Source organism: Haliaeetus albicilla, chromosome 8 (assembly GCF_947461875.1).
Source record: "Haliaeetus albicilla chromosome 8, bHalAlb1.1, whole genome shotgun sequence".
NCBI lineage: Eukaryota > Metazoa > Chordata > Aves > Accipitriformes > Accipitridae > Haliaeetus > Haliaeetus albicilla.
Genome location: NC_091490.1, coordinates 28,930,314 through 28,956,629, shown reverse-complemented (window position 1 = coordinate 28,956,629; position 26,316 = coordinate 28,930,314). Strand labels below are relative to the sequence as shown.

The 26,316-nt window shown below is 39.1% G+C and overlaps 2 protein-coding genes across 6 annotated transcripts in view; one reads left to right on the top strand and one right to left on the bottom strand.

The window, feature by feature from the left end:
* The first annotated feature begins 1,116 nt into the window (after window positions 1-1,116).
* On the top strand, window positions 1,117-17,613 carry MFSD14A (major facilitator superfamily domain containing 14A). 2 transcript variants are annotated; one of them, XM_069789516.1, is made up of 12 exons: window positions 1,117-1,139; window positions 8,957-9,052; window positions 10,156-10,218; window positions 10,827-10,954; window positions 12,064-12,178; window positions 13,325-13,543; window positions 13,806-13,919; window positions 14,405-14,476; window positions 14,976-15,088; window positions 15,271-15,368; window positions 15,985-16,148; window positions 16,815-17,613. In XM_069789516.1, the coding sequence occupies exons 3-12, from the start codon at window positions 10,192-10,194 to the stop codon at window positions 17,019-17,021; spliced, it is 1,257 nt and encodes a 418-aa protein (XP_069645617.1). In that variant the 5' UTR covers window positions 1,117-1,139; window positions 8,957-9,052; window positions 10,156-10,191; the 3' UTR covers window positions 17,022-17,613. The 2 variants fall into 2 exon arrangements, with proteins under 2 accessions (XP_069645617.1, XP_069645616.1); XM_069789515.1 differs by lacking the exon at window positions 1,117-1,139 and adding an exon at window positions 3,162-3,411.
* A 2,372-nt stretch (window positions 17,614-19,985) lies between these two features.
* SASS6 (SAS-6 centriolar assembly protein) overlaps window positions 19,986-26,316 on the bottom strand; it is a 12,828-nt gene continuing 6,497 nt past the window's right edge. For 2 of the 4 annotated variants that reach the window (XM_069789509.1, XM_069789512.1), the window contains 12 exons: window positions 26,065-26,142; window positions 24,952-25,071; window positions 24,656-24,847; window positions 24,251-24,445; window positions 23,769-23,858; window positions 23,496-23,675; window positions 22,797-22,878; window positions 22,254-22,363; window positions 21,251-21,373; window positions 20,844-20,932; window positions 20,271-20,377; window positions 19,986-20,168 (listed from right to left, as the gene is read on the bottom strand). In XM_069789509.1, the coding sequence (XP_069645610.1) occupies window positions 20,083-20,168; window positions 20,271-20,377; window positions 20,844-20,932; window positions 21,251-21,373; window positions 22,254-22,363; window positions 22,797-22,878; window positions 23,496-23,675; window positions 23,769-23,858; window positions 24,251-24,445; window positions 24,656-24,847; window positions 24,952-25,071; window positions 26,065-26,142 (1,452 nt within the window). In that variant the 3' untranslated portion in view covers window positions 19,986-20,082. The remainder of the gene's footprint in view (window positions 20,169-20,270; window positions 20,378-20,843; window positions 20,933-21,250; window positions 21,374-22,253; window positions 22,364-22,796; window positions 22,879-23,495; window positions 23,676-23,768; window positions 23,859-24,250; window positions 24,446-24,655; window positions 24,848-24,951; window positions 25,072-26,064; window positions 26,143-26,316) is intronic. The other 2 variants (XM_069789510.1, XM_069789511.1) reach the window with 2 other exon arrangements.

Here is a 26,316-nt window from a genome sequence, read left to right as displayed (position 1 = left end):
AATTTTCTATAAATTCCAGAAGGCTATTGTAAGATGTTTGTTAATGGTATCTTTTAACATAACAGCTTACCAGGTTTTGCCAGAAATTTAATATTGACTGAGACATGCTTCTTTGTGACCGCTGTATCATGACTTCTTATGAATTGCATACGACCAGTGTTCTTGTCACTGTCTCTGTCTGCACTCTTCTGGTCTGAAAATCCTGATCTCCTTGTTCAAGACTGCGGTTCCTGAACTGGAGGTGGTAGGGAGTGTCTGGGTATCAAGTACCAAGTTATAGTATGGTGTGTGATTGTAAAACATTGTAATCCTTTGTAAAAGAGTTTTGCCACAAGTTACCAGGAGGCAGCTGCTGATTCAGTAGCTTTTTTTTTTCTCCCTGTTTTAAATATTTAATTTTGATAGCAGTGGAAAGTACTATACAGTATATCCTCTAGAATACAGCACAATCCCTTGATTCATGTTACAATTTAGAAGCTGAGGTTTTGTGTAGCTATAATTTACAACATATCAAAGACCTGAACAAAGCTCACACCACATTGCTATAGACAGTGGATAACGTGTTTCCCTGTCCTTTCCAGAGATATATATATAATAAAATTGGATCGTTTCACCAGCTATGCACCAATAATTTTCAGGACACTTCATTTCTCTCGGTTCCTTTTGTCAGTTCCACTCTGATCTTAGTGATCGCATGCAGCATGATTTACACTGAAATTTTTAGGCCATTAGGTGACAGAAATGAGTTATTCATCAACTAACCAAAGGAGCATAGCTGGTACAGACCACTGGGATGCAGGGGACAGTGTTCTTTGAGTTTTGCCTAAAAGCAATCTGTAGGAGTCTTAACTGAAACCATTGAAACCATCATCTGTCTGTGCTTTAGAATCGAGGGTTTCCCTTGGGGAGATGGTAAGTACTTTGTCCATTTTCATTCAGCTTCCAAAGAGGTGGTAATATCTTTTAGAGCTAGCAGGTAGTATTATTAAGCATATACTTTGTACAGAAGGTTGAACGCTACAGGTGTTTAGATGTAACAGACAATTTTTATTTCTTTTCTTCAGGAGATTAAATGTTTGTCGGGATTTTGTCTCTCAGTTAAATAATGGCAGAGCAGATTATGTCAGGACTTAACCTAGGTAAGTGGAGTTTGATATTTGAAAACGTGTAGCTGGCTGAAATTCGTGACAGCAAAAGCAAGTTGTATTTATCTAGAGTTTATTCTAAATTTAGGAATTCTTACTTGAATCGTCTGCTCAGCCTCCATGAGCAAACTTGATATTTAAGATGCATTTATTTTGGGATAATGACATCAGTAACAGGGCCTGGTCTAATATAAAGGTGTGGGTAGAAAAACAGCCGTTAATCAGCCTAGTTGCAAAATGTCTCTGCTGAGATGTAGTTGTGTTAAACTTTATGTGAGTTCCTTACATGTCATGTACATGACTGTGTGTGACTTTCCCACCAAAATGTAACAGCACTCTCTGCAATGAGTAGACCTGAAACCATGCCAAAATTTTAGGACCCCTCTCCTTTTCAAGTAGAAGGGGTCAGAAACCATGGAACAGAATTGTCACATACTTGGCATAATTTAGGAGGACTTGTAACAAATGACTGATAATAGCAATGCCTGCAAACATCCTTCTTCCCCTATGGGTAGCCCTGTGGATCCATGCTTTTTATCATAAGCTAGAGTCTACTTGCCTTTGTCTTGCTGCGAGATCAGAGTAGATCCATTGGCCTGAGTAGGGCTGCACTTCATGAAATTCTAAATTCCTTTAAAGCTGCATTATGATGAGATAAGAGGGTACTTGGTGTCAAGGCTAATCGTTTAACTTAAGCCAGCATGGTCTTAAGTGGTGAGTGATTTACACCCCTTTGTTACCATAGTGGTGTCAGTGCTGTAAGGGAGCTAGAGTACAGGTCTGTACCTTATGGTCGAGGTTCAGCATGCAGACGCTGTTCGTATGGACAGGGAAAATGTTAATGTGCGGCTCAGGTTTTGGGGCAAACAGGGATGTCACAGGAGCTGGGGAGATAGCAGTAAGAGGGCTGGAAGATGGAGGACTGAGTGAAAAAGAACATACAGAAAAGACTGGTATGTGGATATGGCCATGGAGAGTTGTGTCTGAGATCGTGAATGTAATAATAGTACTGGATGTGGAAAGATGTTGCTCTGTTTAGTGCCGCCAGACATCAGCAGTGAAAGAATTTGAACTATAAGTCACATAAAAATTAATAATAATAATAGCACATGTTTCTGAAAGATTTTCTCCACTGACAGGTATGATGCCTTGGGAAAGCCGATCCCTTTACCTTATTTACGTGCAGGCTCTGTGGTAAATCAGGACCTGAAACGGCCTGCCCATTTGAAGTTGTTAAAACTTTCATAAACTAAGTCTAAAACTTGAGAGTAAGAAATCAGAATGTCTCCAAGTTGGATTTTTAAGATGGATTATATCTGTGGTTATGTACTTTGGCTCTAGAAAACGTCTTTTGATGTCTAACAGGTATATCCAGTCGGAGCTGCCTTTCTTTGCTCCTTTTTTCCAGGCCCCTCAGCCACTCGGGGAGGGAGGAAAGGGCGGGAAACAATCCTTTCGGTTCGACTCGAGGAGGGGCAGGGACAAGCTCGGAGGATTGATGCTCGCGGAGGCATGTGAGACACTGGGGCTTCTGCGGGGCGGAAGAGGCCACCACAGTGTATTTTGAAATGCCGGCGTTGTCTGGATAGGGAATAAAGTCAAGTGCCTCCAGCAGTAGGGGTGGGGGAGCGGTGTGCCAAAAGAAAGATGGAGGCTGCTGAGGGAGAGGTAGCACGCCAGGACAGAGGGGCTCCGTCTCCCTCGGGCGCTGCCGCCGGGCACCGCCGCACCGAGCCGGCTGCCCGGGGCTGGGGCGCTGGCCCTGTCGGTCGCGTCAGAGCGAACCGCACGGCTCCTGGCAGCAGTCTCTTCTCTTTTATTTATTTTTTTTAAATGTATTTATTTTTTCCATCAATGGTTTTCCAACCATTAATTTTTCGACAGGCACCGAGGCGAGGCCCCGCCTGCCCTGGAGGCGGAGGCCCTGGCGCGGCGGGCCCGGGGAAAGGGCGGGCGGCCGGGGGCGTCCTGCGCACGTGACCGGCGGCCGGCCAATGGGGCGATCGCGTGATGCGCGGCGGCGGCTGCTGCGCCCGAGGGTGGCTGGCCAAGATGGCGCCGGGTGCGTGAGCGGTGGCGGCGGCCGCGCGGGGAGGGGAGGCGAAGGCGAAGGCCCGGCTGCCGGGGAGGGTCCGCTGCTGCCCCCGCCCCCCCCCCCCCGGGGCTGTAGGATGGTAAAATGACCCAGGGGGGCAAGAAGAAGAAACGCGCCGTGAACCGCAGTATCATGCTGGCCAAGAAGATCATCATTAAGGACGGCGGGACGGTGAGGCCGGGCGGGGCCGGGGGCGCGGGGCGGGCGGCGGCGGAGCCCTGGCTGGCAGCGGCCGGGCAGGGAGCCGAGGCAGCGGCGGGGCGGGGGGACCGGTGTGCCCGCGGGCCTCGGGCAGCCGCGACTGGCGGCGTGCGAGCGGGCCGTGCTGCGGCGGCGGGCTGAGCGCTGCGGCGGGGTTTCAGTTTCATTTATGGTGAGGGCTGCTGCGGCCCCCGGTAGCTGCGTTCCGGCACCCCGGGCGGGTGTCCTTGAGGCCGCTGCCCGAGAAGCACCTGTAAGGGCGTCGGGCTGGTTCAGGTCGTCTGCGGAAATGCTCTTTCTCAGCGTGGGCCGATTTTTAGGGCTCGGGAGCGAGTGTCGTCTCAGGAGTTAGGCGTCCGTAACTGCAGATCGCTTACGTTTGTCCGAGATCGGGCGGGTACGTGTCTAAACCGAACTTTACCTCGAAAACGATTGAAACGAATCTTTGCGGAAGGAGGAGCTGCTGGGAAGCCAGCTGTATGCTTGGGAGCAGCAGTTGGCTGCGCGACAGCCCGGGACGGTGCGGGCAGGCAGCTGGCCGTTGTGAAGGAAAGCAGGAAGCGGCGAGTGTGGTTGGGATGCAGTCCTGCCGGCGGTGCAGAGCCCGCCTGGGATGGGCTTTGCCCGCACGGTGAGTGGATCGCCCCATCGCGGCAGCCTTCTGTCCTCTCTGTTTCCATAGTCTGAGAAAGAACAGGCCAGCGAGTGGGACAGTCCTGCGTCAGAGAAGTCCCGTAAAGGGTGCCTGGAACAAGTGTTTTGCAGTTCCTTCCCGCTATCTTGCTTCCTCGTAAATACATTTTAGAAAGAAGAAGCTGTTAAGTGATTTGGCTGCTGGAGCTTGGTTTTGGGGTTTTTTTTTTCAATTGATGAGTAGCGTTACTTCCAATGTATCATTGGCCCTGGATTTTTTTCCACAGTGTAGCATAGTGTGGCTTTGATGTGCACTCTTCTAAATACAGTATCATTTCTTCAAATAAAGAGAGGTCTTGACAGACCAAATCGCTAATGGCCCTTCAGTTTGTCTTTTTGGAACAATAATGGAGAAGAGGGAGGTGTCGGAGTCACTATAGTTGTTCATCAAACTGGTGACCAACTGTCTGGATTACTTGGTGGTAAGAAGCAAAACTAATTCCAGTGATGGATGTTGATGTTTTCCAGGACATGCTTTCCTGCTTTTTGTAAAGATAGAAAAGTATGAGATTACCTTGTACAAATGTTAAATGCAAATATTTTAAAATGAGTAATAGAAGCAGAGTAAATGTAGCTACTCCTGGGACATAGTGCTTCAGAATTTCTCTCTGGAATAATCCTTGATTAAAATACAATATACTTCTAAGCATCCTTTATCTCTTAACTTTAACTTTCTTTTGCCAAGAGAGGAGAAAGGTTATTGTGTAACCACTTCATTGATACTTCGGGTGCTGCATTCAGTGTCTACCACCAGTTTAGTTTCAAAAGCAGAATGCAAACTTGCATGAGTTCTGTATGATTTTTCAGTTGTTTTTAAAACAGTGGAAAAATGGGCTATAAACATTAGATGAAGGTGTGTAGATTGTTGTTAGATAACAAAAATACCAGCTTGTGATATTTTCTGCCTTCAAATAGATGTTTTGAGAATTTATTTGTTTTAAATACATTTTTAAAGTTATGAAGTCTGGTATAGCAGAGTACGCTTTATAATGACAGCAAAAACTTCAAGCTTGGGTATTTTCTTTAACGTTTGCTGAAACATTTAATTAGCCTTCTCTGCTCAGTCTCCTTAGCTGCTTTGCTTACACAACATGCTATGTGACATTATGGGAAACATGTAAATGAAAATGGCCCATGTCTTGAACAACTCCAACTGGCAAACCAGTAATTCATCAAGCATCTAAGTGTACAGTCTCCAGCCTGATTGGTTTGTTTTGAAACTATTTGACATCAAAGAAAACTCTGTGACTCTTTTGCCGGCAAGAATATACAGCTCTTTAATGAGGCAGTGTCACAGGCAAAAAGAGTTTACTGATGGGGAGCTTCAGTCAGTTTATTTATTGTCACTTCTAGTCACTGATTCTGATGTGGAATGAAAAAAAAAAAAAACAAGCAAAAGGGGAGAAAATCACGCATTGCCTCTGCAGAGGCTCTCCTTCTGCCACAGGTTACGCAGGGTCCCCTTGGTGAGGCAGTGGGTGGTGCAGGAGGTTGGGTTGCTACATGGTGGTCTTTTTGTGTTGTTCTCTTTGCAGCTTAGTTAGTAGCTGTATCACAGAAAAAAATGTGTAATGGTGTGTGTACTCAAGTGTGTGTGGTCAGATTCACTGAAGAGGCAGTAACACCACTGAAGTGGTTTCAACACTGTTCTTAATTTTGCCTTCCTTTATGACCAGTTGAAATTCATCCTATGTAAGATTATGCATTTTTGAAGCAGTCATGAAATGGATTAGGAGGTGCACGCCTGGGCAATGCTGGAGAGAATTAGAGCTTAGCGCTTTCTTTGGTGCCTTTTCCTTTGCAGCTGAGGAGCAGCAGCTATGATCTTCTATCTGATGCCTCTGTGGCTTTGGTAGTTATTCTGTTGTTGTCAGATGTGTGTTCTTATGGTTGCCTGGCATAGACACTTTTTATCACTGGCATGACTGACAGTACAAAGTGTTTGGTTAAAGACATTTTCTCTCTAACTAGAGAAGGGGGCATTCTTACAGCACTGTTTTGTGCCACAGATTTTGCCAAACGTAAATACACTCTGCTCTGGCTACATGGTTGCAGAGAAGGGTTGCTATTACTCTGGTTGGAACATCTCAGTTTCAAGCTGTTCATGCAGACGGTTCCTATCTTTTATTTCCAGGTGTAAGGCCTTCTGATTTGGTTGCACTTAGGTATTGGGTTACATTATGCTACATGAGACAGTTTGTAAAGCACAGCGGAGCAGGTTTGTAGAGTTAAGACAGGGCTGAATACCCAGCCTCTGCACTATGCATGTTGGGGTAGGAGAGTACATCATACTGGTACTTAAGTCTTGTGGACTGAATGCACATAACGTATCTTGATGCACTGTAATGTAACCACTTATTAATCTCCTTCCCTCTTTCTTTCACCTCAGGAGTATTTTTGCTACTTCATAGTTGCAACAGTCTTTAAAAATAGCTATAGAGGTGATGGTCTAAATGCGACTAAATCACTTCTTTTTTTTTATAGGTAAGAACAAATAATAATAACTGTGATAAGTGAGCATTAGCAACAAGAAAGCAAGGAAGTTTAACCCTAGTGAATTAAATGTCAGTTCTGTTTGTTTCTGCCAATGTAATGGAAACATCCGATAAGGTTGCTTACAGCTGGATGACAAGGCAGAGGGCAGCTAGTCACCTGCTTGAATGCCTCAAATTGCCAACGCTTTAGCTGTGCAGAACAGCCACTGGTTTCATTCTACTGTTTTGGTTTGCTGTTTTGGAACAGCCACTGGTTTCATTCTGCTGTTTTGGTCTGAGTAGCTGCCCAGAACTGGACGAGGGTGGCATAGAGATGGATGGCTGTTGAGCCTGTGTTTGCTGTATGTGAACAGTGCTTTGGACCCCTGGTGCTTGGAGGGGCAGGGATGGATGATTTGTGACTCCTACCTCACCATCTGTAATACTTTGGGGAGTCATGAGCCAGTAACTTGACAGGAATCTGGGGACTATGAGAGTGAACCTGATTTTCTGTATGAGACTGAGCCAAACAACCAAGATTGTTACTTACGGTTTGTGCGGAGCTGGATAAATTTTTAACCCAAAACTACAGTAAGGTTTGTGGGTGGAAAGGGAAAGGAATTGTCGGAAGTAAAGATCATTATAGCCACTTTCTGTACCTATAAAGACTGTTAATTTATCTCCTTAAAAGAATAGGCTGAAAAAATAGAAATATCTGTATGGTATGTCTGTATTTACTGAAGAGGGCTTGGGAAAGAAAAACAGCACAGTGCTAAGGTACTTTTGTAGCTCACCTTCTAGGTATTGATATGGTTACTTTTGAAAATTATGATCTTTTCTAGCAATAGGGCTGAACAGCCAGTGTGTTTTTCTGTATTTATTTCCTACAGTTGTTCAAAAGGCTTTTTTTTTTTTCTGTGTTGAAAGTATTGGAATCTGGAAAGAAAAGCTAGGTATGGCTTGCATAAATCTTGTAATAAAAGAAAGACTCTAGTATTATGTCACTGAAACTTAAAATTGTGTAGTATTGGAGGTTGGAAGACACCTCTGAACATCTCTAATCCAACTACCCACTCTTCCCCCAGATAGGGTCAGCTGGAGCAGTTTGCTTAGGGCTGCATCCAGTCAAGCATGGGGCATGGAGATTTCACAACCTCACTGGGCAGCCTGTTTCCAGGGATTGGTTTTGTTCAAGTTTTAACTTTAACTTTAACTTTAACTTTAGAATTTCCTGTATTTCAGTGTGCGCCTCTGGTCCTGTCACTGACACCTCTGAGAAGAGCCTGGCTGTGTTGTCTTTACTCCCTCCCATCAGATACTTATACACACGTTGATAAGGTCTCCCTGAGCCTTCTTGAGAAGCAGCTGAGGACCTTAGCCTGTGTGTGTTTGCTCAGTATAAATCCTAGGTCTAATCAAATTGGCCACTCTGTTAGTAACTCACCTTCACACAAAGCCAGGAAAGTAGATGTTAAGGCAGCACTTCTAAGCTTAAAGAATGCATATGAGATTTCTGATGAATTGTTCATGCTACCTTCACATGACAATAATTAGCGCACCGTTTCCTCAATTTGCAAATGATGAACTGTGGCATGTTGTTTGACAGGGTAGCATTTATAGAGTATATGAGATGAGCAGGTTGTCCCACCCATGCCCTTTTTGTTCTCCTCAAAAGCTACTTCTGATTATACTAAATCACCTAAGAATCCGAAGTTCCTTATTTCAAATCTTTTATCCAGCTCTCTTCCTACATTTAAAGCACATTGTAGCTATTAGGCCTGCTCTCAGTATTTGGGAAGCAGTCAGTGCTGTTCCTGAGATTCACTTCTGGCATTCATTATTTCAGTTTTTCTTTCCTGATTTAGAGCTATCAAAATTTTGTACGTAGCCATGATGCCTTTTAGTAACAGAAGTACTATAAAGCTGTTTGATAGAGCTGGTGATTAGACTTTGGGATAGCCAAGTTTGAACACTACCATGTTTTGAAATTATGAAAACTTGATTTCCATGCAGCATTGTGTGGGCTTAAGCATTTTTCTCAAGGAAAAGGAACTAATTCTCCGAAGAAGAGTCTGTTTCTGCTTTCAGTAGCATCTTTGTTTCCCAGACTGGCAGTATAAGTGGTTTATTTTTTTAATTTGAGATGGGAGCATACTTTGTGTTCTCTGGAGGATTAAGACACTATAGGACGTTGGCAGCAAAGGGTTAAAAAGGGAATTTCACTCAGTACCAGTTAGCTTGAGTCCTGTTTCATTTCTTAATCCTTCTGTTTATAGTGTTCACATGCATTTCTCATGACTGTGATAGATTGTTAGATGTTTAATTACCTGTTTTTTCGCTTGCTTTAGCCTCAAGGAATAGGTTCACCGAGCGTCTACCATGCTGTTATAGTGATCTTCTTGGAGTTTTTTGCTTGGGGACTCTTGACAGCACCCACTCTGGTGGTAAGTGATATGCTTAAGCTTTTTCTTACTGTATGGGAAATAGGGCAGTTACTGCAAAGGCACTGAACATCTTCTGAATTCAGTGAAAATTACATATCGTAGAACTGCTCTCTTGTGCAAGTGAAAAGTTTTGTGTTTTTACATGGAATCAGGAATTTAAAATTATTTCATTAAAGCAGTGTAATGATGCAGCATAGCTGTTTATGTGCAAGCTGGCTAATGGTCAAGCTCACATGTAAATATTTTCTGACTTGAAACCAGTAAGACAGTAATGAAATTATCTTTCCTTTCAAGATCCTACAAAAAGTTGACACATTACAAATGTAAGGACAAAAATACACTTGGAATTTGGTAAAATTATGCAAGCATGTGTGTGTAGGTAGGGAGATGTGCTGTGCTTGAAACAGAAGCTTCAGAGCTCAGACCCTGTTACACCAGTCAAAGCTTCCCTATGATTAGCAAGACAGTCATACCAATGTGTTTGTACCAAATTATTTTCTAATGTAGTTTGTTGCTTTCTATTTGGATTTAATCTTTGAGAGTGGCATATGCTTACAAATTAAAAGGAGCAAAGGCTTAAAGATCTCCAAGCAAACTCCACGTAAAATGCAGTCTTGGTGCGGCTCTGTAAGCTGATGTTAACCATGAGCAGTCTCTTGGATATAAACTGCACATCCGTCACTGAATGGAATCTGCCTCACATAATACAAGTCAGACTGAGAGAGGTGCCTGTTTTAACCTGCATGTCTAGGCTCTGGTCACTGAATTGATAACACAGTAACATGTGGAGAGTCTGGTCTGAGATAATTTTCTAGGTTCTCTGTGGCGTGTTTAGATTTCAGACACAAAAGTTGGAAGACATGGATCCTTCCCAAAGTGTTGAGAGACCTGAGGTCCCTATCACGTAAAGCTAAAATCTCAAAATACCTTCCATGTGAATTAAAGATTAAATACATTATTTGTGGTGTCTTTTTTTTTTCTTTCTCTGTATTCTATGAAAATAGAAAACTACTGTGCATGTGCCATTGTAGAAGTTGGATGCATCATGAGCAATATTTGTAGTTAATATTGTGTAAATGACAGTGTTCATATTTCTTCTCCAGGTTTTGCATGAAACCTTCCCAAAACATACGTTTCTAATGAATGGTCTGATTCAAGGAGTAAAGGTAAGGTGACAAAAATTAATCACAAGTACAATTTAAAGTGAATGGTGTGAGAAATATAGAAATTACTGTCAACTGAGAGAAGCATTCAAGAGGTTTTTCAATATAGATTTCATGGTATAAATAAAACGGGAATAAATTATTGCTAAAAAAGCAAATATGCATCATTTTACTTTTATTAAGATATTGCTTGGTCTGTACCTGCTGTTTGGGTTGAGCAAATAAAAAGGTATTTGAGTAATCCCAAATGACACACATGGTGTTAAAATTTGAGAATTTTTTTACTTGGAGCTTGTTGTTCCAGTAGGGTATTTTCAATTACTTACATTTATGTGAATTCTAAATATATAAAACACTGTTCATGAAACTGCTAGTATGACTGGATCATCTGCATTTTGTACTTTGTTTAGTTCTGAGGTAACAAATTTCAAATTTTATGTAACCAGACATGTAATAGATCAGTAATGCTTGATCATATTGCCTTTGATGCATTGTACTGTAGTCATCAACTTTAATGAAAATAGAGCCCAGGCTGCTATCAGATTGTGGTATGGTCAGCTATCGCGATTCTAACCACTTAGTTCTAACTTAAAATATTTTGTTTCATGTAGGGCTTATTATCATTCCTCAGTGCCCCACTCATAGGTGCCCTGTCTGATGTGTGGGGACGGAAGTCCTTTTTGCTGCTAACAGTATTTTTCACCTGCGCACCGATACCACTAATGAAGATCAGCCCGTGGTTAGTAAATTTTTTTCACACTAGATTTGCCATTTCTTGTCAATGTTGCTATACAATGCTTATGTTTGTAGCATTGTTGATAAAATATGGTTTGTGCTCCATGGAAAGTTGAGGCTTTAGTATTACTTCAGTGCAAAGTTGGGAGAACAGAGTCAAAGTGAAGTGGCTACCATGAGGCCAAACGACTTGATCAGAATTTTAAGAGCTGCTGGTTTTGAGCTCTGTGCTGTAGGCCCCACTTCCTACTTCAGCACATTTGCAAAAGATACTAGAATGCTATCCAGTAAACTGTGCAGGTCTTTATTGTGGCCATATTGCTCAAATACTAGCCAACTATGCAGAAATTAAAACCTTATCTAATGCTAGCTAGTGCATGGAGTAACAATTTGTAACCTTAAAACATTGCTGCAATTTTATACTTTTGTTTCTCAAGTTTTAAAATCCACCAGCTTTCATGCCGTGTGCAAGTTGGTAAGCTCTTAACTGGCATGTACGTTCCCCAGGTAGTGCGTGAGTCAGAACTGTGTTGTTGGACTACCCGCGTGCTGTACCTGAGGGTGTAGCTGAAGTAACACAGACTGCACTGATGCAGGGCAGAGCCAGCTGTTCTGGTAGCGCCATGAGCCTTTTCAGTTTCCTTTCTGGTCACACAGATTGTTCATGGATTCTTCATCCCTTTCCTGGGAAATTGCTTGTTTCTAAATGTAGACTAATGTTTCAAATAATGAGTGCTAGTGTCTATAGCATAAAGGTAAGGCTAATGTTGAAACCTTTCAATGACCAGATTCTCAAAATACTGAAGTTCCTAATTTGCTTTGTGTCATAGGCATCTGGCTGAAGTTAGTCTAACACCCCATTTCCTAGAAGTACTTAATCACAGCAGCTTTTTGTAGATGTTACAAAATTATGCTGTTTATCTGTGTACTCAGTGCGCTAAGGAGGAACTACACAACTGTATCGAGACACGTTCGCATTGGCTTTATCCAAGTTTATCTTAACATTTATCAGGAAAAGTTGGACAAGATAATTTACTGTTGAACTGTACTTGGACTGTAAATAGAGAATTTTTGTTCTCTTTACCCATTCTAATTTTTTTACAATGCTCTTAGGTGGTACTTCGCTGTCATCTCTGTCTCTGGAGTTTTTGCAGTGACCTTTTCTGTGGTTTTTGCATATGTAGCAGACATAACCCAAGAACATGAAAGAAGCATGGCCTATGGTTTGGTATGTATTTTTTTGGCTCTGTTTCTGTGGTATTCAGTACTAAACACTTCAGTAGGTAAAGCTTTTCAAAATTGTATTTTTGTTTCTTCTGTGGCAAGCTGATTTTAGTTTGGAGTAAGGTTTTTCTGTTTAATTGTTCTTGTCATCCAGTCCTATATCTCTTGAATATTCTGCTTCTAACTTCAACAAAATACGACCATGTTAAAAGCTGTCTTTCAGACGTCTGTCTTAACAGTTACTGTCAGTGTTGATGTAATTTGAGGGGCTTCAGTTATTCCTCCATTGTTTCTCACACTAGTACTACTCTGTCATCTTTTCAAAAATCTAACCTTTTGTTCCTGGATAATTTTGGAACTGCCATGGTATATCATCTTGACTACTCCTGCTTGTGTCTTCAATCACACTGCTGTGCTTCAGTTCAGAACAAATGTAGCGAAGTAACTTGTCTGTCTTAAGTTCTTGCAACTCGCCTCCATTATCTCCTGATAACCTGCCAGATCTTGGGAGCCTCCACCGCCCCGTGTATTACGGATTAGCAGAATTACTTGTTCCATTCAAGTTACAGGATCCATTACCATATTCAGCAGGAAGAGCCAAAAGCAATGGATGTAGAACTGAATAGTTTCTTTCTGCTTGTACGCATCAGAGATTGAGATGTGTTGACAAAGTTCCTTCAGGTTTGAAGTTAACATCTTTCACAACAAGGCCAGCTGGTTAACTGAAAACTACTTTGTGAAGATCCATTGTACTCAGTTGGATTAACCAGCATATTAAATGTAATATGCCCTTGATACGTGTGATTTTTTTTCTTAACAGGCGTTGCATATTTCACTAATATGAAGATTAAATACAGCTCATCACTTCCCAGAGATATCAGCAGACTGTATAATTAAACCTAATTATGGCAGTACATGCAAGAGTGCTGTGAGCCTCACATTGCTGTCCACTTACAAAAAACCCCCCTTGTTTTCTGTGAAAAATTTTGACTATCTGAAATACACAGCTGCTACCACATAGTCACAGGAAAGAAGTTACTTTTAATCATTACCTCATTAGAATGGTTAGGCTTCTGAAAATGAGGAAAAGTGGGTAATAATACTGTTGACTTCTATCATTGAAAATCTTACCAGCCGTTATTTGTTCTAGGTTTCAGCAACTTTTGCGGCAAGTTTAGTTACCAGCCCTGCTATTGGTGCCTATCTTGGTCGAGTCTATGGAGACAGCCTGGTTGTGGTCCTGGCTACAGCAATAGCCTTGTTAGACATTTGTTTTATTCTTGTTGCTGTACCAGAATCGCTGCCAGAGAAGATGAGGCCAGCATCCTGGGGAGCACCCATTTCATGGGAACAGGCTGACCCTTTTGCAGTAAGCTATTAAAATACAAACTTTGTTACTTGTAAATGTTGAGCTTTTCAGACAGGGAAGAGAATGAATTTACTATGTTTCAGGCTTGAAAAACAAAGCTCATATTTTTTCAAGTTTAACCTTGTGTTGCTGCTAATACTTTTGCCAACGATCTTGCTAAACATGCAGGGAATGTTTTGGTACCACATAATAGCTTCATTAATTGACATGCTTTTCTGAATATGAAGATGAAATGTTTTATAATACCTTTTTATTGCCGTAGTCACTGAAGAAAGTCGGCCAGGACTCAGTTGTGCTGCTAATCTGCATAACAGTCTTTCTTTCCTACCTCCCAGAGGCAGGTCAATATTCCAGCTTCTTCCTATACCTCAGACAGGTAATTTAATGTTTTGGTATGGATTTGAACAAATGTAAATTTATAGGAAAGTTTTCAGAATTGCTGAATTAATACGGAAAGTATAAATCGCTAGTATAATTTAAAAGCTTCCAGCAGCCGACTGAAGTCGTCTTGCTGTTCTGTTTTTGTCTCTTTTTAGAGACAAAAAGAGAGAGAGATGAATGAGTTATAAAACAATTTCTTGTATTTTGTAATTATTTGCATTATTCTTGGGCTATGAGGTTCACTATGTTAAACTGTTTTTTTATTTTTTGAGGAAACCATTTACTTGGTTTCTATGCATGCCCCTTTATTTTTGTATACTTGCTTGATTTAATAGAAAAAAGAAAAACAACTTTTTTTCTAAGTTAGGGAACAGTTGAATAATACTGGTTTTCTGCATTGTGTGTTCCCCCACTGATGTTTGTGACATCATGGTACATGGTTTACAGTTAATAATCAAACTGCCTTTTTTTTTAATATAGATAATGGGATTTTCATCTGAAAGTGTTGCAGCATTTATAGCAGTCCTTGGGATTCTTTCCATTATTGCACAGGTGAGTTACTGTTGTGTATTTTTTTCATTGATTTGGTAATGTCAAAAGAGTTAAGCGTTGTGGAGAACTTGTGTAACACTGCTCGCCTTTTCTGTAGCTGTTTTTCTAAGTCTCTTAACAATTGATTAACACTCTTACTTTAACTTAGATGAAAAAACAGCTCACCAACCAGGGTTTGGTTCATTAATGTCCAAGTGTATTGTGTTGGGAAAACAAAATCCTTTGTGCATCAAAGAAGGGGTAACAGTTTGTTCATATTACTTGCTAAATGATTGCTGGTTTTTTGGTAGAGGCTCCTTGAATACTTGGCAAATACTGCTTTTGGAGAATTTTACTTGGCTTTTAAAAATAAATCTATTTATTTGCATGTATTTAACATTTAGAATAAAATGTTTTGAGGTGTTTTGTTGCTTTTTAAATTTATCTGCATGTATTTAACATTTAGAATAAAATGTTATTTTTTATCCCCCCCCCCCCCCCCCCCCCCCCCTTCTGTCAGACAATAGTTTTGAGTTTACTTATGCGGTCCATTGGAAATAAAAATACCATCTTACTGGGCCTAGGATTTCAAATACTACAACTTGCATGGTATGGCTTTGGATCAGAACCATGGTACGTAAATTTAATTTTAATATCTAAATGATACAGTATTTTTCTGCATTTTATCCTTTACCCAAGGGAGACACTTAAGTATGTGTACATGTGTATATATACATGCATACATACATACACATGCTCCAAATGCAGAACGCTGTCCACACAAAGCAGTTACTTTGAGTCTGTATTTTTTGCAGGATGATGTGGGCAGCTGGCGCTGTTGCAGCCATGTCCAGTATTACTTTCCCAGCTGTAAGTGCACTGGTTTCACGAACTGCTGATGCTGACCAACAAGGTAGGTTTTGTCCTAATATTTTGAATTCTAGTCAAAGCATACAGTGAAGACAGACATGTCAGGGTGTTGTCATTGTGCTAGTCAGCCAGCTGTAATCTGGGCACAGAGTAGCCCATACACCTGAGCACAGGTCACAAAATGTTAAAATCCAAGTTACTTGGAAGTTGTAATAAATACGTGCGTGTCAAGTCCTGGCACAGAGGGAAAACAAACATTCAACCGGTCCCAACAGTAGCAAAATATTTAGCATACTTAATATGCTGTTCATTTTCCTCACTATTGACAAAAGTTTCTGTAGTTGTGCAGGTTGCATACGGCGCTTTCTCTCCTGTGTGAGACTGATAGCAAGGATATTGCGTACATATACTGGTCTGTGCACAAGCACAGCATGGGAAGTGCTACTCAGTGCCTATAGGGAGATGGAAAAAAAAAACTTGAATATACTATAATGCCAGTTTTTCTGTGCCCCTTGTTTATTGCTACCCATAGTGCAACACCATGTAGAGAAGCTTTCCTGCTTGCATCAGTTCAAAGGTGAATAAGTCTTACTGATCCATTAAAAAGTTAATTATATATGTATAAATAGATAGATAACAGCGTATTTCACTTTTCCTAGGTGTTGTTCAAGGGATGATAACAGGAATTCGAGGACTGTGTAATGGTTTGGGACCAGCACTTTATGGTTTTATATTCTATATATTTCATGTTGAACTGAATGAACTCCCCATGCCTGAATCACCATCAGGAGGTAGCGTGGTCACACAATACCATTTACAACAGGTAATCTTCTTTTATTTACTGATTCCAAAAAAGAAATTAGGAAGGGATTATGTGCCCACCAGTTCTTGAATATGATGCTGTATTACATTTTGTTATGCTAACTGTAAATGAAGCATGTAAAAAGAGGTTCTGAAATCAATTGGGAAGGGTTGTTGATCTGTTTGTTTTTACCTAGCTGGTATGTTTTAGTTTAGCTTTCAAATAGATACAGCTGATAGTAATTAGACAACTGATGACCCTTGTGAAGAGAATAGAATGAGGGAAGGATGGACTGATAACAGCAGCATCCTGCTCTGCTCTTGTCTCCAACACTGTACTTAGCTCTCTCATATGTTTTTGTTTTGTTGTCATTTAACCAAGCACTCCGTATTTTGTTAGTTCCTAATAGATATTAATTTGTTGAGGAAACGCAGCAGCAAGAACTTGCACTAGCAAAGGAAGTTGGCAAGCATTAGTAAGAACCATGTGCTCCCTCTCCTCAATCTTAGGATGCAACATTCTTTCCCTATTTCTTCTAGAAGACTCCACATGGAGACAAATGCTGTGTTGGCTAGTGTAGCAAGAAAAAGTTCTTCCCACTCTTGAAACTTGTAACTAGCAATTGTAGTCTGTTAACATGTATCTAAAGGCTCAGTTAATACTTGGTGGTGTTACTGTTGATTGCAGAATTCTATAATTCCTGGACCCCCGTTCTTATTTGGAGCGTGCTCTGTGCTGCTGGCACTACTTGTTGCCTTGTTTATTCCTGAACACACAAACCTAAATGTACGATCCAGCAACTGGAAGAAACACTGTGGCAGTCATGGCCATCCCCACAGTCCACAAGCTCCTGGTGAAGCTAAAGAACCATTATTACAAGATACAAATGTATGACAAAAATCCAGAAAGATCTTTTGGACTTTTTTTTCATCAGCAGTTTGGGATACACATTCCAATTCCATCAAAAATGTCATTTCTTAAGGTAATCTTAAGAAGTATCTTTCTGCATGAAATCCATAGGAATTTAAAAAAAAAGGAAGTTTCTCCAAAGATGTTGCCACTGAATTAATAAGTTGCTTTTGAAAACAAACTGTTAGGTACTTGTCTCTTGCCATAAAATACTGTTACTACTAAACTTTACATTCTAGTTCAGAGACAAAAAAGAAGAGTCAAGGCATGAGCATGTGTCCTTCTGTCTCCTTAAGGTGGTGAGCTTTAATTCTAGTCATGCTAAGTCTCAATGAGACATACGAGCATCCATGTGGACCCATTCATTTTAATGTTGTAAAATCTTGGGTCAGATGATTCAAAGCCTTAATGTAAATGTACTCAAGTAGGGAGGTGGTGAATTGGTATCATTTATTTTAAAAGTCACATGGCAGGTTGTTTTTTTTAAGTTTGTACTAATATACAAATCACATGAGCACGCTTGCTGAACAGTAAAAGTTATTTTTATGTAAGTGCATTTACTCTTTCTATTTTTGAATAAACGGTAGTATCAAACACTTGTTTAAATATTAAGTGGGTGATCTGAGCCTACAACTTTTAATATTGGCTCCAAAACTCTGCTTTCCTAAGTACCGTTTATTATACCACTATCTTTCTGATGTTTGCATAATCATAAAGGACCTCAAAACTTGAATACACAGACTGAACTATAAGCTGATAGCCTTGAATATGTCCGTGTGCTATATAGTGGCCTTTGAGGACTGTCACAATAACCCTTTTGCATTACAGAGCTAATGTTTTAGTCCTAAATTTTCAGGACCCTTAGTACAGAAGAGAGCTTTATACAATTACTGATGTGAATTTCTCTAAAAGTGTATATTTTTGTGTCCAGTTGTATTATTTAAGTGTTCCTTTGTATAAATTTGTGTATAAAGTATTGTATAGGTTTAAAATGTTTTCATCTTGTGGTTATTGCTTAATGCTTTTTTACCTTTGAACATTCACCATGGTTGACCAAGAGCAAGAAAAAAAATGTAAATATACTGTTAATAAAGTTGAATATTTTAATGAATTTTTAAATAATTGTTAGTGTCTCTTAAAACCTTAATTGATGTTCTGCAGTGTATGTATGTGTGTTATACTTCAGCAGGTGGGAAAAAAGTCTGGAGTACAGGTGGAGGACTGTGTTTTCTCTGTTAGATAAGGCAGCCTTGAGCATGCTGACTAGCCCTTTGCTTAGCAGCACAGGCTGGCTGCAGCTGGCTGATTGGTTCCTTGGGCACCTAATGGAACAGGACTGCAAAAGGAATAGGTCAGTACCAAAGACCCTCAGCCTTTAGGACACTGCAGCTTCTGCCTCCCCTATGCTGCAATGTTGTTAAGGCTTCCCAGGCCCACTGCGGTTTTGTTTCATTTTAGGTTTGAATGGGACTGGGAGATCTGGAAACCTCCCACATTTGAATTACCAGCTTCCTGTTTGATAGCAGCTTATATATACTTCAAAAGAAATGAACCTGATTCGCATTAATTTACATCTACTAAAACTTAACTAGAAATAGTAGCATAAGCACAGACCTTAGAATGAGGTGGCTGCCACCTGGGGATTGTATATGCTGGTCCAGTAGCACTGCCTCGCATGGGTAATGAACAAGCTGGGAAGAAAACTCCCCCAAAATATTCACCTTACCTAATAGGACTGTTCTGGCACTTACCTCATCTTGGAATTTCAGTACAGTGGAGATGTTGGTTTGGTACTCTTAGAATTAACATTACTAATCAGAGTTTTTGATAAAAACCATTTAATACTTCCATTGAAACTTACACATGCCAAAACAAGTGAATGTACATTAACATGGTGCTGATTTATAAACAAATATACACACTTTGCACTGCAAAACAAACCACTTAAATATACAGTCCTCTGGCTGCACCTAAACAACTAAGGTAAAAGGTATGAAATATCTTTAACAACAAAAGTATGTAAATAGTAATTAAAAAAAGTCTGTGTTACAAATACTTGCATGCCCATTCTTTATTGGGACAGCAAATAAAAGATGGCACAGAATGAAGCTGTTACATGATTCTAGCATTTGAACCCAGGTAGTAAACAAGCTGAATAGACTCAGTCCACCTAAACTTGAGTGTTAAGAGTATCTTAAATTTCTGTACAGTCTTACAGTTGTAAAATATGATTAGTAAAATTAAAGTAGCTTTTAGGTGTTATGATACTTTCAATAGTTAACTGCTCAGATACTTCATCTTAAACAATGTTTTATGCATGGAGGCCTGTGGAATGTAATACTGACAGATTAATAGAAAAGTTAGGGTAACCAAGAGTAAGAATTTTAAATTATAATTTTATACTTTCAGTGAAATAATTTAGCATCTTTAATATTAATTAGATTATTTGTAAGTCCATATGCAATTCAAATAAGCTGGATCCAAAATTAAGCAGGTTTTTAAAATTAAAACTGTATGGGAGGATTTAGTGAGGCAGTCATGCTAATTTATGAGCTTGACCATTATTAAAACTGAGAGCATTGCCCAGTTCTCCAGTGCTATCTGTTTGTATCATCCTTTCTCTGAAAGGAGTCAAGAAAAGTATTCATGGAGAAATGTTCTCTCTCAGGGAATACTAGAGTGTATGTTTCATCTGTTAGAGAGCCACGCTTGTCAATTCCTATAATAAAAAACTCAATGCACTTTGGTAGGTTTTTAGGAAGACTACAGCATCTCTACTATACTAAAAGTCTGGCACAGCCCCAGTGAATGACTGACTGAACTACAGCATTGTTCCCACTAAGGCTGAGGCTGCTTAAAGCTTTTATCTTTTCTTTAGGCTCAAGTATCCTGAAAAGTCACCCAAGATATCTTTCTCAAAGAAAACAGATTCAGACTTATAAAATCACGTCAGTTCACATTGATACTTTACTAATACATTATTACAGGACATCCAAAAATTCCCCAAATAGTTAAAAGAGGACTCTTACTTTAAGAACCCTGTCTACTATCCAGGAAAATAAGCTGAGGCTGGTGTTACTGCAGCTTTTGGTGACGGTTGGGCTTTAGTTGGCAAGTACGGTTTCAGATACTCTGTAGAATAGCAGAAACAAGATACTGTTCTTAGAACCATAACTATTATTACCCTTTAAGTATATTTCAAATAAGGTCTTGTTTTACTATTTCCATACATACCTGAGTTAAGTGCATTTTGACTAAGCCCTCGTAAAGGAATGCTGTCATCTTTTTTCTTGAAATACTTTGATTCCAGCCCCAAATTATCACCAGTAGAAGTAAAAAGGCTAATTAAAATTTAAAACAAATGTAGTTAGTTAGCCATGCATTAACAACAAGTGTGGATACAGAAGAATCTTAACTTGGAAGTGGAACTAGTGCATTTCTATGAACTTTATCATTTAAAGGTAAACCATGACCAAGCAGGTTAAGAACAGTCTAGAACTAATTTTTTGACTGACCATCACTTGATAGCCTTAGATCTGTCACTAGGAGGGACAATGAACTTTTGTTCCTTGGGACCCACTCCTGAAAACTCTTCATTTGTTATCTACAAACCATACTTAATGACGAATTAAGTCTGCCACAACTTAAAATTCATTAACATATTGATGGAGAAAGGCAGGTGACAGAACTAGCTTGGTACTGGAAAAGTTTTGTTAAGTTCCAGACACACATAGAAGACAAATGGCTTTATAAAACATAATAATAAAAACAAACCCCCACACTAAAAATGCAATAGATGACACTTACTTCTCCTTATTTGCTGGATGACTAGTTGCAGTCACTATCTGAACATCTGAACATTGATTCATTTTTGAAAGCTGTGTGTTAAACTGAATCTGCAGAAACGTAAGAGTTGGAGGTTAGAGAGAACTACTCCAGATATGGTGGTCCACCAGTAAGCTTATTTAGAGAGTGAACTTTTCAGGGATTAATGTTTCTATACCTTGCATAGCACTTCTGTGCAGCAAAGCATGCAAGAATAAGCAACTTAAAACCAAGCATTAGCTATTACTAATAATAATGTTGAAGACAGAGTTTAAAAATACTAGGATATATAGTAAATATTTATGCATTTTCAGAAATATTCCAAACATTAAGCTTTGATATTTTATGCTATCACATTCTTAACCAAACAGAAGAGTCAAAGTGCCTGCCTTTGGTACTGGACATTGTGAATTGACATTTTTATTGTGTGCTGGTTCCAGAAAGTTCTGGAAGGCATACAGAGGAGAAACGGGATGACTGATTCCTGAGCTGGGAAAGGACGGTCGGTCAGGCTGTAAGAGAATAGAATACATCCATAAAGGAGAAGAACAATTCTTGAAATAATTGTTTGTAGAGATTCAAAATTCCCAGACTAACAGCTAACAACAACTACAAAGCTAATGCTCATTTGAGTCTTCCTGACAGGAAGAAAACGTCACTTTTCCAAGATTCTTCAGGAAAACCTGTAACTTTTAAGAAGTTAGACGAGTTGAGCACTCTTAGCTAATAATTCTAAGCTCATAATGAGCTACACACCCTGTAACTGATTAATATATTAGATGTACCTAGCTATAAATCAGAGACCTCTTTGCATGAATATGCCTTTCCACTACAGAATAAGAAGCTCATCAATTGCCAGGTGACAACAGGTATCCGTACACACAGGGGCAACAATGAACAAGAACCAGTAAGTCATGGTATTTAACAAAGATGATAGGTAATGTTTCCTGCCCCTTATTTTCAAGTTTCTAAATATCACTAGTAAGAGTATTCAAATAGTAGACTTTCCTTTTCAACCTATACAAAGACAATTAGTATGTAAGTTAACCTCACAACACAAAAATGCTACCTGTTTTTGTCCCTTCACCCTGCACTTCATCTTTTCCAAAATAATTTTGCATTGTTTTGTGTATTTTAATAAATAAGAGCTTAGAAAATTCTCACTTAGAAGACCAGGGCATCAAGTAGCACCCAACAGGGTATTATGTTATTACAAAAACAAACAAACCAAAAAACCCCCCCCAAGCCCCCCCCCCCCAAACACACCCACCAGAAATTATAGGGCCCAAAGAAGATGAAAGCACTTTTTTTTTTTTAGTTCTTCTTTTAAGGCCATACATTTCAGGAATTAATGACTACATCATAACCATGTTATTTATAGTTATATCTTACCATGCCATGAGGTGAAATGGCAGTCCTAACACCACCATGTGTACTGGCAGAAGTCTCTAGCTTCTTTGCCATCTGAATTTCATTCAGCTGTTTGTTTAACCATGTGATTACTGAAGAGAGAAGAAAAAGGTCAAGCTCACTTCCTACCTCTTACAAGCTGTTTAAAACAGCAAGTAGCCCTTCCTCAGAAGTGACAGCTTAGTGGGCTGTTTTTCCTCCTTAAGCTCAAGCATCACTAGAAGGCCTAGTCTCAAGCTTCCTCCACCCCTACATGCCATTCTGTTTCTTCCTCTAGAGTTGGCCCCCCACATGCACACCACCCAAAGCACCAGCTGCAAAGAAAGTCTTCTCTACATGCACCTCTAGGTTGTTGCATACCTACTACAGACAGAAGCTTATTTTCCATAAATGACAATAATCACAGCCCTTTACAAAAAAAAACCCCCACAGGTAAAGTATTATAGTTGCTCCCATTAATTTTCAGTAGCAGCTCAATCACAATGTCATTTTTACAGAGGGGGAAATGAAATTGTATAAACCTACCATTTTCATTGGTTTTCAGTAACTGCTTACTTTCTTCTAGTTTTTGCATTGTAGTTTCTAGCTGTTCTTGTAGCTTGCAAACCTGCAATATTCCCATAATAAGTAAGTATAACACCATCAGGAGCTACTACTAATTACAAACTGAAGAAAAAAATATAAATACATAAAAAGGATCTATGAAATTGTTCTAAAATTATTTAGAGAAGTCTTTTACAAAAGCAATATGAGCTAATTCTTTTAAAATAAGCCCTACTTTTAGCTAGAGTTTTGACAAGATGACCGCCAGAAACCTTTCTGACCTTAATTTTTCTATGATTAAATAATGCAAGGACTCATAAGCATGAAAATATACTTAATGGAAGAAAAAGTTCACTCTGTTCCTGTTCTTGCCACCTTCCCCAACTTTGACATGAATATGCCCTCTAAAGTATGTCAGTTCATCCATTATATTGCTTTGTACTGTTAATACAATTTCAGTTTTCTTCCATATGGATGGATGGCTCTTACAAATCAGTTTAACATGAAAAAAATGAAAAATTGATTACCCATTTAAATAAATGTGTTAACTAAGTAAAAGAGTACATTCTATTCCACAGAAAGATTTAAGACCTTATTGCTGTAAGTAAGTTAAAAAACATAGAACTCAACACACTACATACAATAGCATTTACAGGACAGAGGGTTAACCTATCACAATACCTCCTGCTCTTTCATTTGAAGAGATTGTCCCATGTCCTGCAATTCTCTCTGCTCTTTTTGAAGTCTCTCTTCTTTTTCTGCCAATAGTTTTTCCTGCTGAATTGTTACTGTATTTTTCAATTTTAATTTACTCATTAGAGTTTTCAAATCTCCTTGTAACTTCTTGATAATTTCATTAGCCTATTAAAAAAATAATAAATCAGATGTTCTTAAAATAAAACACCTAAAAATAAGGAAGACATTTCATAAGGATAACGGAATGTTCAAACAAACCTTAAGAAGTTCAGCTGACAGTGACTTAATTGTTGTCTCTAGTTTTTCAATATGACTTTGTTTTTTCTCTGTACTCTCTTCCAGTATTGCCTTTAAAAGAATATTAAAAATACTATAATAAAGATACATGATAGACACCGCTTATGATTTCAAGTAGAACCTCAATAATTCTTTGAAAGATAATCCTTACAAGAAATTCAGTCCTTGCTTTTCAGTCAAATTACATAGGATCTCAATTCATCCATTTTTTTGTTTACAAAAAGTACCACTAACTTTACTCCAGTACCACAATATTAAAACAGTAGCAACCTTTGTAAAACTGAATCCAGTATACTTTTGATGCCATTATTTAGAATCTTTAATTACATATGAAAGCTTACTGGCTGTATTCATAGGAACTAGTCAGCTGCTAATCTATAGATACTGCAATTAAGAAGGTTCTACAGAGCTTTAGAGAAAGTTATTTTGAAACGTGAAGGAACCTTTTGTTCTTGCGTTGCATCTAATACTTCTTTTGTTCTAATAACTAGCTGATCTTTATCTTTGATCTCTTGTTCCAGAACAGCAACCCGTGTCTGTAGCTGATTAATGAGTTTCTCTTTTTCATGACATTCAGCATCCAGAGTAGCGTTCTCCCGACGCAGTGACAGCACCTCCTGCTTTGCTCTTTGACATTCCTAGAATGTTGGGAAGGAATTTTATTTTCTTTTTTTTTTAAGAAAACCTGTAATAGTAATTTAAACAAATCTATCTAAATAGTAAGCATAACGTGGAGCGAAGAGGAGCTGAACAAACTTAATATGCTATATTTTCTATTACATGCATAGGCAGGCAGTGTTAATGCTCTAAAAGTAGTAAGTTTGGTTATGGAAATTAATAAGCCATACATCTTCTATTCCAGAAAGCTTTGCTTTCAGTTCTCTGACTGTGGAGTCTCCTTTGTATCTCCTTTCTGTTAGATCTTTGTTGATGACCTCGAGTTCTGAGAGTCTGTTCTGTAACTGTTGAATACTTTTCTGATGCAAATTTTCTAACTCCTTTTTCTGTTGTTCGTGCTGTTGTTGGTACTGAGCTTGTGCCTATGAGAAGCAAAGAAACTAAGTAGTTATTCAATGAATCTGAAACTTAAGCCAAGAAACTATTCACATATAAGAATACTGTTAATTCTTTTCTGTTGTCATACCTGGAGAGCTCTTTCCTTTTCATTTGTCAGCTCCTGCGTGTGTTTGTTTGTTAGAGCTGTAGTGTATGATGTCCATTCATTTTTCAGTTTGTCTAGTTCTCGGCTCTTCTCTGACAAGCTCTGTTTAAGTTTGATAAAGCATATAGGGTTTTAAAAATTTAAGCATTTCAGTCAATACTGAATGAATGTTTACTGTTACTTCTTCAAAAGGACACAGAATTATTAAGAAAAGTCTAAATTTCAGCACAAGATGCCAAAATGTCTGTTCATTCTGTAAACAGGAAAGTAAGGCACTGAGAAGCTAAAGAGCACCTTTCTGGCACTGTGGGTAAAATAATCTTCATTTCCACTTGTATTTTCTTCCAACCACTATTTAAGAGCGAAAAAACAGTCTGCTGATATTCCCTACCCTTATAACTCAGTGCTGTAGTGGGAGGGGGGGGAATTCTTCAGCAGCGTCTTTTCCTCTTTTTGATTTGTAATTCTACGTTCCAATCTAGCAAACACATTCCAGTAACTCCAACTGAAACTGCAAAGATGAGGTAAACAAGTATTCCATTCCAAAAAAGGTCCAGAACAGGAGTTTTAATGGAATTTTTCTGTTTCATAATAGTCAAAAGTCACCTTGGTAATTCTAGAATTTGGCCTAAATCATCCTCTTGAAACACAAATGTGAAGTCATTACTGGGCTGACTGCAAAAATCAAGAAGTAGTACAGTAACATGACATCCAAGACTTCTGATTTACTTATCATGGTTTCACAAGTTTTCCAAACATAAGGCTTTCCAACCACTCACGGAATATGTAGAGTGTACTTATCTTCACACTACCATTATTTAGTACATAATTTGTGTATGCACATACAGGCAGACCTCTGTACAAAACCAAGTAATATTCTGTTTTAGTACTGTAAGAACTAAATTTTATTCTTCAGTTGCATGCTTTACTCATTCTTAAGAAAAGCTACAGTAGACTTCTTTTCTTCTTTTTACTCGCTCCCAAGTCAATTATCTTGGCTAGGTAGTGGCTAACCAACAAGCCCACAAGAAGGTACCTTTTCCATAGATTAAAAGAAGTGCAACTTACAACAGGAAAGTTAAAAATTTACACTACCTGTTGAGTGTAGCTCAGTTGTCTGGTAAGATCCTCTTCGGTTTTTCTAAGCTTTTCTTCCAACATCATTTTGTCTTCCTATGTACAAATTGACATCAAGTCAAATTGTTAGTTCCCAAAATACAAGTACTATTTAGCTTCCATTTTATCAGCATACCCTGCCTAAGCAACCACATACCTATTATATTTGTGGAAAAATCATCTTATTATATCTTATTCAATATGAAGTTTACTTAATTAATAAATTTAAAA

Bases quoted from the DNA above. Each gene is read 5' to 3' on its own strand.
- MFSD14A (XM_069789515.1), top strand. From the start codon at position 3,325: ATGACCCAGGGGGGCAAGAAGAAGAAACGCGCCGTGAACCGCAGTATC. The intron at 10,955-12,063 runs GTTAGTAAATTT...CAATGCTCTTAG, and splicing joins CTAATGAAGATCAGCCCGTG to GTGGTACTTCGCTGTCATCT. The intron at 12,179-13,324 runs GTATGTATTTTT...TATTTGTTCTAG, and splicing joins GAAGCATGGCCTATGGTTTG to GTTTCAGCAACTTTTGCGGC.